The sequence below is a fragment of the Lipophrys pholis genome, assembly GCF_963383615.2.
Source record: "Lipophrys pholis genome assembly, chromosome: 1".
In the NCBI taxonomy this organism is placed as follows: Eukaryota; Metazoa; Chordata; class Actinopteri; order Blenniiformes; family Blenniidae; genus Lipophrys; species Lipophrys pholis.
In genome coordinates, this window is record NC_137635.1 from 38,434,534 (window position 1) to 38,448,328 (window position 13,795).

General features: G+C 41.2%; 1 protein-coding gene across 6 annotated transcripts in view; it reads right to left on the reverse strand.

Moving 5' to 3' along the window:
* rasal2 (RAS protein activator like 2) overlaps window positions 1-13,795 on the reverse strand; it is a 74,288-nt gene that overhangs the window by 35,343 nt on the left and 25,150 nt on the right. For 4 of the 6 annotated variants that reach the window (XM_080463754.1, XM_080463753.1, XM_080463752.1 and 1 more), the window contains exons 2-3: window positions 7,045-7,172; window positions 6,833-6,959 (exon numbers count right to left, since the gene is read on the reverse strand). In XM_080463754.1, the coding sequence (XP_080319880.1) occupies window positions 6,833-6,959; window positions 7,045-7,172 (255 nt within the window). Of the gene's footprint in view, window positions 1-1,937; window positions 2,022-6,832; window positions 6,960-7,044; window positions 7,173-13,795 lie in introns of those variants that run through there. The other 2 variants (XM_080463756.1, XM_080463755.1) reach the window with 2 other exon arrangements.

A 13,795-nucleotide genomic window follows, 5' to 3' on the forward strand; every position in this document is an offset into this window, starting at 1 on the left:
TAGCTACAAAATAAAAATTCCACTCTTATGTTTTGGATACAATTTAAACTATGGCTAATGAAATACATGTTACCAACGTGGATCAATTATCAATGAGGTAATCAAAATAGTATTTTCGTTTGTGTCTCGCTTCTCGCAGTTTCCAAACTATGATGCCTTCCTTCAACAGGTTTTGAGAATCCTGATGGCTCCACAAGCAACAGAGGTTCATTGATCATGATTGCTTCTACATGTTATTCCTACACTGTAGTATAACCGTAATTAAAAAAAAATGGTTGCAGGGGAGAAAAAAAAGAAATACAGTACTTGTAGGGAGTTCTGATCTGTGTTGCAATCACATCAGACAAAAGTATAGTAATCTGAAGCAAATTTGGGACACAATGATCTAATTATAACTGGACCTGGGACAGCTGCAGTGCCACAATTTAGGCTAACTGTCACAGCATCCCTTAAGAATGGAGAGCAGTCAAGTGCATGGAGCTGGAAGAAATTTAATTCACAAGGAGGCGAGTGGAAAGACACTAGAGGACTGAGAGACCCACACAGAAGAACAGAAAGCAGACAGAGAGCGAGACAGGGAAGTTCAACGCAGAGTGCAATATTCTGGCGAGTGCTCTGACGTCCGCGTGATGAAGACATCAAGCCACAAATTTTCTTGACATGTTTCAGCTCACTGAATGTGTCCTCATCACAAACACAGACAGGAGAACAGATTTGAGATCAGAGAAGGGGGCGGGGCTCAGAGGACTGTTGTATGTTTTACTCCATGAATGAACCTACTCACTATAATGTTAAGAATTGGCTGAGAGGTAATATTATCGTACAGGTACATGTGGGGTGGACCATAAGGAGGGAACAGACAGAAACCAACCAGAGCAGCAGAGAAACGTCAACAAGGAAGTAGTTGTGATGCATTGGTTCAGAATAAATAAATATGTGCTTAATATGTATATAGGACTTCCTGGCTGTCATGGTGAAAATTAAAAACACAGTTAATGCTGTCAAACATTCAGCTGTATTCTTCGGTTTGGGCACAAAAAACCAAATAGTTATGTTAGACAAAACATAGTTCTTTTAGTAGAAAAATCGAAATCCCTATATAAATTGTGATACTTACATTACTGTTTTCTATAAATGACACAAAGTGCTCTCTGAAATACTGCTAACAGTCTTTCATCCATCTTTGCCCCCTAACTTCCTACTGTTTGTCTCCTGCAAACCTGCCGTCACATCAGCCTTTAGTGCACCAATAACTCTTACAACAGGTGCAGAACAACACACTAGCTCATATCTTTGGAAATTGATAAACAACTCTCCGTTGGTCTTAAAACATATAGATAACTCTGCTTTAAAGAAACTATATTTATATGTTTATAACTTTTTAAATTAAAACCAAGTCCACTTATTCTTCATCAATTTCACAGATAGTTCAGTACAATGTATGTTTCAAAAATTTGTGGGAAATTATTATTTCTAGGGACTACCTCACAAATCTATGTAAAATTAAATTGAAAAAGTTTTTTTCCTGTTGAGTTTTGTCTTAAGTGCGTAAGTGTTGACAGAAGACCCTCCATAACCTGAACACAGGCAGGTGTAAACATGAAGATCGTGTATTTGGTTGTTGTAGCTGCAGCAGCTCAGCTTCATTAATCCAGGCATCGCTTCTCATCCCGATCGGCTGGTTTCCGAACAAACCATCCGACAGTGAGACATGTTTGAAGTAACGGAATACTCGTCCCAGGTTTTGCCCTGAGCTCAGCCTCCAGTCTGCGAGTGAAGCTGCGGGTTTCTGCGGGCGGAAACTTTACGCGTGTTTCCCGACCGAGCGAAGCCGCAGAGAGCGAGCGGAGAGGCGGGCTGCAGCCACGCGGGGAGCCCGCTGTCCGAGCTCCGGAGCTCCGGAGCTCCGTCCAGTTCACAAAATGAGAGAAACTCACCAGAAAGGTTCATCTGAAACACCTTCCGTCATGTCCGCTGCGAACGCTCAGTGTGTGAGTGTGTGTGTGCAGTTAAACTCTGTCAACACACGCATCACACACACGTTCGAGCCAAGCCTTCACAATAAAAACCCTGCACGCGCCTTCACAAAGCAAACCCACATTCAATCTGGAAGCGTCTATGATCTGTATAATCTATGTGATCTAATCCTAACCCTCTAAAACATTTAGGCAAATAAAACTACTTTGTATAGTTGCACATGTAACGTCACCACTTATTTCTGTTTGTTTAGTTATACAGTTTTATTATTAACTGATTTGGCCAAGAATGTTTATTCCAAAGATTGACGTTTGAATTCTGTCATAAAAGTATTAAAATACAGTTCTGCATTGGTTAAGGTGTTGAAACTGTATCTATAAGTCTTCTCGAAACTTTTTTGAAACTGTGTCATCGATTATAATTTCATGTCTACTGCTTAAGCAAAATTTCAAAGTTGCAATAAAAAAGTGGAACATTAATGATGGATTTTAAATATGAACCGGAGGTTTGCATTTCCAGAAGAAAATGCAAGTATGAATGCTGAAGGTTGAATAAAGCTGATCTCCTCTGATCCCTGTGTCTCCATGGCTGTCATTATCTCCCTTAATGAGGACAATAAGACTTTAACAAGCTCAGCTGGTTGATTGTGAAATCTAGTGAAGGAATCCTGACCACGTCAGGGCTTTAACTGTGAAATCCATGGTGCTGCAGGATGTGTGGTTTCATTGTGGCGGGCTGACAGGTGGTGGAGGGCAGACAGGAATGCTGCAGATCCACAGATCAACTCATTATGAAACAACAACTGAGGAGGACAGGAGACAAAAACTACATTTGATACATCGAGACTGAAGCTTGTCCTCCTGCCTTCCACCCGCTGAGGGACAACAACATCTAAATAATCCAGTGTCTAATTTTCAAAGAACTGCATCATCGTGGGGTTTCTTACTTCTCACCAAAAGTCAATCTACCAGATTAACTAAATGCACAAAGAGTCACTTCAAGGCCTTTCAGGAGCTTTTGCAGATACAGAACCTGATCAAATATTTTTCTCACGCTGTCAAGAGTTGTGTGTGGTCATTATTGGGGCTTTCAAGTGTTTCCTCAGGCTGTGTTTCATTAACACATTAAGGTCAGACCTAGACACTGTTTGAATTCATCAACTTTATTAATTAAAATCACCAACATGTGTCGTGAAACTATAAAAAAGAAATTCAACAAGCTAAAAACAAAACAAAAATCACAATAGTCAAGACTGTAAACTGTTTTCCTCCGGTGGTTAAGTTACATATAGTACTATTCTAGTCTAATGACATTGTTATGCTACACAGGTTATGGATATGAATGGAATTTAACTGACCTGTCATTTTTGGATGCGGTGCATCGAAACCATGAACTCCAAGTATGCATAAACATATCGGACAATTATGGGCATTTAAAACCAGTTGTAAAGGTGAAACTATATTCTACATTAGCGTGGTTGCATGTTGTTGTTGGTTTGAATATTTTCATTGAAGCAGTAAAATTCCCAGTCACTGCAGGCTGGGCGTGACATCCGGGGCCTCCCAGTGCTTTCACACGCAGATCACTTTCTTATAATCAGTTCCCTCATCTGCTGACATCAAGACTTTGAGGTCTAGCAACTGAAACCGAGCACAGAGCAGGACGTGAAGAAGAGGAGGAGGAAAGAGGTGGCCGGTGTGCTGCAGAGCAGCAGCCAGAGCTGAGACAGGTAATGAGCAGTCAGTCAACATTGTAATTAGACTGCTCTGACAACAGTGGAGTAAAATTACCCCTCAGCTACTGTCACTGCTTCTGCTCACGTTCACTGTGTGATGGCAAACAAATGGAAGCAGAGCAACAAGGGAAAAAAGAAGTAGAGGAAAACTGAAGGTGTAATTTCCCAAACACTAATTTCAGCCCTGGATGCTACCGATGTCCGCATCATGTCACAGTTACATCAGTCATGACCAAACACTGCAGAAACTAACTTTAAACTCAGAATAATCTGATTAATTAACTCTCAAAGTCAACGTTGTAAAATCCAAGGTAATAATCACTTTAAATTCAACATCAAACCCAAAATAATCAGAGTACTAAAACCTGTATGAAGCTGGCAACAAACTGAGAACAGTTCCAAAATGAACCACTAATATGGAGATAAGTAGAGTTAACAATGTAAATCAATAGTTGGCACTAGTTGTGATCTAGAATTCAAAACCATAAAAACATGTGATAACCCCAGTATAGATGTAATGTTAAGTCTTGAACACAGTGTACTATGTTCAGCTCCACATAAGTAAATAGATCAGTGGTATACACTATACGTGTAACATAAAATCCAGTATTAATACAGCACCCAAAGAAGTTCAAATCTCATATCAAAACCAGATAAATCCCACTGAGAAAATAAAAACCACTTAAAACCTAAATGCCAATATAATAGATACATAAATAAAAACATCCATGCAGTTCAGCCACTGAGCCTAATACGAGGTGATAACCCAGCATTAGGCTTAGTCGGAATACAAAATTGGAGTCTTTTTATTTAATCCAGAGTACAAATGTGCCATAAATCCACAGTTTAAACCTAGACCAACTCCCATATGAGAATCAAACTAGGTCAATTCATTCTAAAAGAAAATCTGTGTAAAAATATTGTATCATGAATCACATCCCATTTACAGATTCAGTAATAAATCAATTTTAAAACCAGTGTAATATCAACATCAAACTCAATTCAAATCGGTAAAACAAGCTCTAAATTCAGGAACTTCTCAGTACCAACCAAAGCATAAACTGAGTACAATGCCAATATAAGTTCAATATTAAAATTCAAAATCCAAATTAAAACTGAACATCATGGTAACAATTATTCGTCAAACTGTAGAAACCAAGAGCTAATCTCGTATCACAGAAATCTGTTACACACTAGCTTACAGTTCAAACAACCTCTGCAATATTAAACTGGTCTCGCATGGTAAAAAGACAATCCAAATGAAGACTAAAGCCTCTATAAATGCAGTCAGATGAACCCACAGTTTGCTTTAATCCCAGTTCAAACCTTTATAATCACAGTATGAACCCAGTTCAAACTGGCTGTTGGAGACCTGTTTGTGTGGGCAGACTGGGAAGATTAACATATAAATAACCTCCTTCCCCCACGGCCTGTGGGTAGCGGGTGAGGAAGGGTGGAGGGGTGGATTAGGGGGGGTCAGTGAATGAATGAGCTTCTCTGTGGCTGAATGAACCCAATTTTCTATCAGACCCCTATAACTGATCAATAACCTCATCGCTGGGACCCGGGTCTGACTCCGAACCTTTCAGCCTTTCAGTGTCGTGTTGTTTCCTGAAGGACTCCTCCGATTGTCCTCTACAGTCATGTGAAAGCAGGTCTGGACCCCTGCAGCTGAGGGTGGGAATCCCTTGAGCCCGGGCGTCCCACAGGGGGCAGCGGGGTCAGTGCAACTCCTTCAGATGGACTGACGGACACTGGACGCTTTGTCCTCAGACATTCCCCCGGTCAGAGGCGACGTTCCCACACAGAGCTGCAAAATTACATGCTGTGCCCGGACACCTCATGATAAGAGACGAGAAAAATATCCACCTGCAAAAGGCAGCGCCGACTCACTGAAACCTGAAATCTAAACTGATGTCTCCGCTTCTTCAGTAAAATCCAAGTTTGAACTGCAGAGAAAATGCTGAGAGTGTTTTAAATATCACACTGCATTTAGAACTCTGTGAACACAGTTGTACTCAGGTGGCCCAACAAACACCGGCAGAAAGAAAAGTGCACATCGACCACATGTGGACATCTGGCAACAAACAACAGCCCCACCAAGAGAGGAAAGAAAACAACAAGAACACAGAAACAGAGGAAAAAAGGTCAACAAAGTTAAGTTAGACTGGACCATTTTCTTAGAAATAAAAGTCAAACTAAAACTCAACTGATTTCATTAATTCTCTAAACCTTAATCATTTAAGGCGACCTCAGACAGAGGTGGCAGAAAACTGCCACCACAGGTCCTAAACCGTGACACCGACCTCATGCCCAGAGGAAAAACTGATTCTGTCTTTAATTCCAGGAAAACATGCACATCTGTTCAATCCCCTGAATACACTGACATGCTGCTCTCCCAAACTCCAGGATTTTCTAACAATTGAAACAAAGCTTTAATCTTCACATGTCAGCTGACATGTGATTGCTGTGTCATGTCGCCGTGTCCGCCGGGGCACTCAGTGATGAAAAGAGGTCTTTCACCCGGAACACGCCCTACCTATGACCTTTAGATTACAGACTACAAGATACAATGTAAAAGATGCATCCAGATTAAGTTGGTATTGAAATAAAAATAATAATCATAACATCAATAAAAATGTATTTAATTCCCCCCAAATTCAGTTAATAAATAGTAGATTATAAAATATGTGCTCAACAAATGTTCTTGAACTATCTGATAGTCATTGATTTGCAGTAGCAACAACTTATATTAACTGACAAAAATAAAAGATCAAAATCACATACAAACCGCTTTATCAGCAGTAAGATTACTTTATCCTCACAAATACAGACACACTGATACAGCTCTGTTACACGCAACAAAATTCCTCCTCCGTGATCTGAATATCATCACATCCGCCCTTTTGTTTCCGCTCTAATCCCGATAATGACTGCTGGGATTGGCAACACACACACACACACACAGCGCTCCAGCTCTCTCACAGTTTCAGCTGTTGCGTAAAGATACGTTACTCAGCCCTAATTTCCACGTCCAGGATTAGCAGTGGAAACAACTCGCAGTACAAACAACTCTGCGTTGTCATGGTAAGCAGACTGCGCCTGCCTTGTTTTCCTTACCTAACACAGCAGCGCCCTCTGCTGCCTGAAACTCAGGGAACTGTCCTTCAGAGGGGACGCTGACGGTCCTCCGGAGGCTTCGACCCTTCTGTGAGTCTGTAGGGCTCTCCTGAGGCTCGCCGGCACCCTGGGGTGTGGGAAAAGGAGAGAAAAGGGGTTAGAGTGTGTCAAAGGACAACTATGTCCTGCTCTATGAAGGCTCTGGGACAGACCTCGTCATCCTTATTAAGCAGAATGAGCTGGCTGTCAGTCAGGATGCAGAACTTCCTCTCCCAGGCGCCGCTGTCTGTGTACGGACTCTGACCGCAGGAGAAGCGGTGAGCTGGAGGACCCTTAACATCTGAGAGCAGAAGACACACAGCAAAGACTTTTATACAACACATCAAGACAACAGATCGAAACACTTAGAAACACTTCATCCAAGTATATTTTGGCAGCTGAATCCAAAAATGTTTATTAAACTTTGGCTATGAAGGAAAGTGGAAACCCTGACTGCTGCTGGACACTGAAGAGAAACATTCCTGAAGCCAAATATGGAGATAACAACTAATACACTCACAACTCAAGAGTATTTCAGCGTGCTTATTTATGAAACACACTTGGCAGAACAACTGAAAACAGGATGAGAATTCAGTATTTTGCCCGCTGTGAATAATCAGCGGTATTTAGAAAATGTCTGGTGTTTCAAGATGTCATAGATTATCTACTCCAACCACTAACACGATGATATCTACTGGCTTGAAAAAGCTGAAAAGCCCCACATACACACAGGGAGAACATGCAAACACACAGAGAAGCAGACTTTAATCTGGGATATTTTTGATGTGAACTCTACAGCTGTTCAACCCTTAAATTATGAGACTGTGTTTTGGTAGAAACATTGGGATTTTTATTTCTGTTAAAAAAGATGATAGGGGTTTTGTGTCCTTTAGTTTTGCAAAACTTTGAATCTTTTCTTGAAGAGGTTCAGACTTGTAGTTTTCTTTTAGGTTGAGAGTTTAGTGGGGGGTAAGTGTTTTACTTTCTAACAGATTGCCAAGGTTTTAATTGTGGTGGTCTTTGTTATAAAACATATAATTTATAAACAAAGACGGCATTTAAATTTGAATTTTGACTGTGCCTGTGCCACTTTTGAAAATGTGGTTGTAAAATCTGACTGAATAAAATCTGACCCACCAATAGCTTTTCCCTATTCATCTTCTAGCTTAACTAGGGTTGGATAGTGCTGGATCTTTGAAGCAATAATACAAACCACTACGCCAACATGTGGCCCTCGGCTTGTTTTAACAGGAATAAAAATACAATGTTCTTTCATTGATTGTGTCCATCTGTTCAGCTGCTCCCTTTTACAGGGGGTGCCACAGGAAGTCAGTGCAACGGAATACCGTCACTGATGCAACTGGCATTAGAATCGGGGTCTCCCAAACAGAAGGTAAATGCTTAACAGACACAAAACAAAAGAGAAAAACAAATGTGCAAAAGATTTAAAAAAAAAAAAAAGCAAAAGAGCCCCAAAACCTTGGCTTCACAAATACAAAGTCAGCTTCAGAAGTTTGGGTCAGATGAGCAGCTGATGCCTGTCTGCAGCTCATCCAAGAAACAACTGTGATGGAAGTTGAGCTCGACCTGAAGCAGAGAGTCATCTGACCGGCCTTAGACAGAAGTCATGGGACAAGGAAGAGGTCACTGGGCTCAGCATGGATAACATGACGCCTGCAGCGCACAAAGTGCACCAGCAGAGGGAGCCGTGGATCTAAACTTCAGCCCTCATGGAGTGAGGAAGAGGAGGAGGGAAGCAGAAGGCGAGGTGGAAGGATTAAAAATGAAAGTGATTTCTGATCTCAGCTGACACTGTCAAACACAGACTCAGCAGAGGTCAGAGGTCGTGTCACTGCATGTTAAAGGGAAAGGCCTCCCGAATTTGTTGCAGATTAAAAACAGAGGTCATCCTGCGCGGCAGGTTAATCTTTTCATCTTGGCGTCTGTTGAGGAGCCAAAATGTTTTGGTTTTGTTGTTTATTAAAGAAGCTCCACAGCAAATCTGTGGTGGGGGCTTGGAATAATTACTGAGAAGATTTGATTCATACACAATACTTGTGTACCAGTGTACCAGCGTGATGCATCAGTGAAACATTGAATCAGATGCACCTATTCAACTAATTAACTGTGTACAAATTCAGGTTTGTCCACTAATCTATGAAAGTTTTCATGTAAAGTTGCTTCCATATGTATTTTTATGGTATATACTGTGGCATTTTTAAAGTGATAACAGGAGGAAGCTACATTTTTAAGTACTGAATGGAAATTAGGCATAATAAAGCATGGTCCAGCAATTGTTGCACAATGAACTAAAAATACTTTGCGATACCTGCTTAATAAACATTTCACACTTGACAAGAAAAATAAAACATTTGCTTCAATAACAACGAACTACTCAACCAGGCCAGCACTATAAGAGTGGACACTTGTTGCAGTTCTGATAAGACATACTTGTATTTCTTATAATTCAATATAGAAATCTAAAAGGTTAAGGTCACTGAAATACGATGTTTACACTAAATCAGCTCATGTGTGCATTACTTCTAAAACACCTAGAGATGATGGGAAAAGACCTGGGTGTAACACGTCTTTATTCTAAGCAGAGCACAGAAAAAAGGAAGGCTCACAAAAAGTTATCTTATGGAAATTACTAATTTAACCTTTTTTTAGTGAACTACGCAGACTAGGATCAACTGGTGAGAGGTCAAGGAGCTCATTCAGGGACCCGGCCTGTTGGCTGTGGGGTTCAAAACTGCAAACTTAAGTCTGCTCCCCTAACCTTTAGGCCAACGGTGTCCCCCTAAAGGTAACACAGAGCCACTTGTGTTAGTGTGTGTGTGCCGGACAATACATCAGTGTTAAAACGCTGGGAATTAAAGCTGCTTCTGTTTGTGCGTCGACGTCTTGCCTTGTAAACAGACGGTGCTTTCACTGTGCCTCATTGTGCTGGGACTATTCAGCGCTTGTGTGGCGAGGTAAGCGCTTCACACGCTCAAACATACACACATAATGACTGTAACTGCTTGTGATGGACGTTTCATTGCACTTTGGTTTAGTGTGGCTGGAGAACGATGGCAGGAAGCTTCTGAATGTGATCAATTCACATGATTTTAAATAATCACAGACAAACTTTAATTCATGGTTTCAGAGAGCAATATGAGGACTGTTTTCTCAAGTTCACAAATTTTGATCTGTATAGTCTGTGTTGATTAAATTCAAAACTTTCTGTTTTCATCATAAATTACGAGGCTTTATCTGTGAAAATAGTGTGTTTGACCAAAACAACCTAAAAATTGTGCTGAAGACTTTTTAAGATCGTTAAAAAATACAAACCACATTGTTTGTCTACCAAAAGCCAATTATCTGGTTTCACAAAGATATGATGGTGTAGTAGTAAGTGGATATCCTCGCTTGGAGTCCCGGGGTTTTCTGTGTTGTGATAGCATGTTTGTAGTGAGACGGAATCAGGTCCTGCGAGCCTGAGTTGGAAAAAAAAAAAAGGTGTATCAAAAGTTGCAAGATGAGTGGATTCATAAAGTTATGTTTTTAGAGTCTGTCACAAAATACCTTAAATTCTTCTATTCTTGTGACATTTTACAGGTGTCTTGTAACATTTTAAAAGTACCTAAAAGTGGATGATCAACTGACTTCAGGGTTAGTTTTAGAGCAGTTCCAAAAAAAAGGGGGAAGACCTAAATTAACCTGCTTCATCTTTCTGATGAAGAATCACGTCACAGTGAAAATCAAATGAGGAAATTGGCATCTGTGGTTGTTTAAAAGATTAGGAAATACATTGGAGAAAAAAAAGTGATGAGGTCACAATATTCTGCAGCTGGAGGAAAATAAAGAGGAACCACTCGATGGTGGGGAAACCCCCCACCCACTACAGAGATAGTGACAGAGACCGAAAGCTGCGCTGCCTTTCCAATAATGTGATGTTTCTTTCCTGGCCTCCGAGCATAGCTGGGGCCTGGTGTAGTCGCAGCAGCAGCTTGATGAACGAGGGCCACGTGAGGCAAGCGCGGCAGAGTTGAGGAAGGACACGGCGTTTGTGCAGAAAGCAGCTGAGCTTCTACATTTCCAGCAGCCTATTTCTGGCTGCATACTAAATCATCCACGTCAAAGCTCAGGCCCAGAAGAACCCCCCGAGAGACGGTGAGAGTCACACCTGCTCCTGTTCAGAGCCACTGAGTGAAAGAGTAGCGGTCAAACAAGAAGACTAATTGGACGGTTTCTCTGTTCTCTGTGGGAGCACAATGGGAACACTCCAGTTCAGCTAATTAGTAGATCCCAGGTCTGCTGCCGCCAGTGAGACATGTGGATCCCTCCTGGAACAGCGCAGAGCCGGGACGGCAGGCGAAGAGGCACGCCATCGGCTGCTGGCCTTACATAACTCCCCATTACCTGCCTGAACTACCATCCCGCTTCAGTCCGCCGTCACGCAACCCTTTGCAGAGTGAGAGCACGGCTACAAAGAAAATAAAAGCTGAAAACATCATGAGGACTGACTGTGAGAGGCCTAAGAGAAGAGAATGAGCTAAAATTACATTCAGTGATCATTCAAAATTATAAAGTATGAATTTAAATTAAAACAATACTGTGAAATCGGTCACTAAAACTCGTTTATAAACTTATTTTTTTTTAGGATGTATCGATATTGGTCTTATCGAGGACTGGGGTCTGATATGTACAGTTGCGCGATATAGAGCAGATTTATCGTCATCACAATATCATATTCACATGATACAGTATCTCAAGAGAGTGACTGAACTGCAATGAATCAACGGTTTCTTTGCAATATGCATTCATGCTCTACATGTCAACATATTTGACCAATCAGATCAAGCTCTACTGCCATAGATTGCTTTGGCAATATATCGTCTTTCGCCTCATATCAACATGACACCAAACCTGGATGGCATAGACAAGTCAGACGCACAAAAATCAACCAAATAAATTTACAAAAAAAACATTTTTCCACAAAGAATTTCTGCTATTAGAACTAAAGATGCACATGACCTTTGGGGAGGAATCCTACATTTTTTAAGTTACTCATTTACGGTAACCTTAACACAAACTTCAAGCAAGCTTCATTGAGCTGAAGGACTTGCTGCAGCCTCTGTCTGTGAATATATGATTGAGTTTTATTATGTATACTAGATCAAAGTGAGGCGGCGGCCCACAGGAAGTTCCCTCTGCCGCCTCCCTGCCTGCAGAGATTAAGCTTCTATATTTGTCCAGGCTGCTGGACGATTCTGGCCTGGTGAAAGGTCAAGAGCACCAGAAATGGATGCACAATGTTGCCTGAGTGTGAAAATGATTTTTCTGAGTGATGGATCCACTGTGATTGTAAAGAGCTTCTCGGCAGCTGATTTAGCCTTGTTGTGTTTTAGTGAGGCAGCAACACAATCAAAACTGCTGGGTAGTTTGACAATCAACTTTTCACTTGAGTTAGCAATGTGCAACCTTTGCTGCAGTTTCAAGCAGTCAGAGAACAGTGTGGCCGTGTAATAAAGTCTCAGTGTAAACAAACCCTTAGGAAACTGCTGAACAACAGCTGATCTGAACCTCAGTTCAAGCTTAACACTTCTTGGATCATGACTTGGGTGTGAATGTTGTGTTGTGGTATTATCAGTCCCACAAATATGCATCAAGTGGGCCCAACAGTGCCTACTGAAGCAAGAAGGTTAGATTTTGTCTTGTGGCTGTAGCAAACATAACACCATGTGAAGGGGGAAAGATTGGGTCATAAATGGGACAAAGGCCAAGACCTACACCCAGGACTCCAATGTCAAACCACAAGTCAAGATAGCCTTTTTAATGTAAATCAATAATGAAACTTCTTGTAAACAAACCCAGACTGCTACTCCGGTTGCCAGTCGCTGCTAAAATCCATGTGACACAGCTACCAACCAGGACAGCTATGTCAGCTATACTATAGCTACATATATATACTATACATATACTCTAGGTGTTACACCTGCAGGAATCGATGATTCTGACAAGTGAGATAAGACCCAGCACTATGTGTTGGTGGCTCAGGTGTTGTGGGGGTTATGTGTTGGTGTGAAGAGAAACTCGACTCTGGCCAAACTTCAACCAGGAATGTCTGAGAGTGGGGAGAGTCCACCACCTGTCCACAGGCTGGAAACACACACATACACAGTATAACTCCATTACATGCTCATCATGCTTCTGAGGCCCTACATGCGCTGAGTGTTCACGCTGCTGTTTATGTTTACGTGAACTATTTCTGGATTTGATGCTCCACATTTATTATAGTCCAACTTTTCTTTAAAAATAATAAATAACGTGCTATTCTTAGTAAACCACCTGCAAATTGCACTACAATTGAAAGCATAATATTTGCATGAGCCCTTAGTGTTTAATTCATGCACAACGCTATTTAACTGCCATTCAGCTTGCTGCCACGACCAGGAGCTGCACAGCCTTGTTTCAAGCAGTTGTGCTTGAGTAGACAGTTTTAAAACAGCTCAGTGTAAGTTGAAGGAAAGATGATCTCGAACAAAACCAACACATTTTTTTAGTAATCCATCTTGAAAATGAAAAGAGGGCAGCATGTAGACTGTGTCAGAAAAAAATTGGCATATAAACATGCACCTGGAGAAATCCACATTCAACCCAAGCATTTAAATGTTAAATGTACACAGACAGAGAGCTGCTGCTTCTGCTGCTGCTAGCAGTGGTAGTCAAGCTCAGGCTCGAACCATTTGGCATCATTTACCCAGAGACGCTGTGATACTGCCTGGCCTGAGATGATAGCTTTGCTCACTACAACAACAATCTCAAAAACTATGCTTCCGCTTACTTTTGATGGCAGTAACGATTTCAAGAAGTTAATGAAATACATTGTACCTGAATAGACTGCACTATAATTGAACTAGAAAATTTTTATTTCTTTTT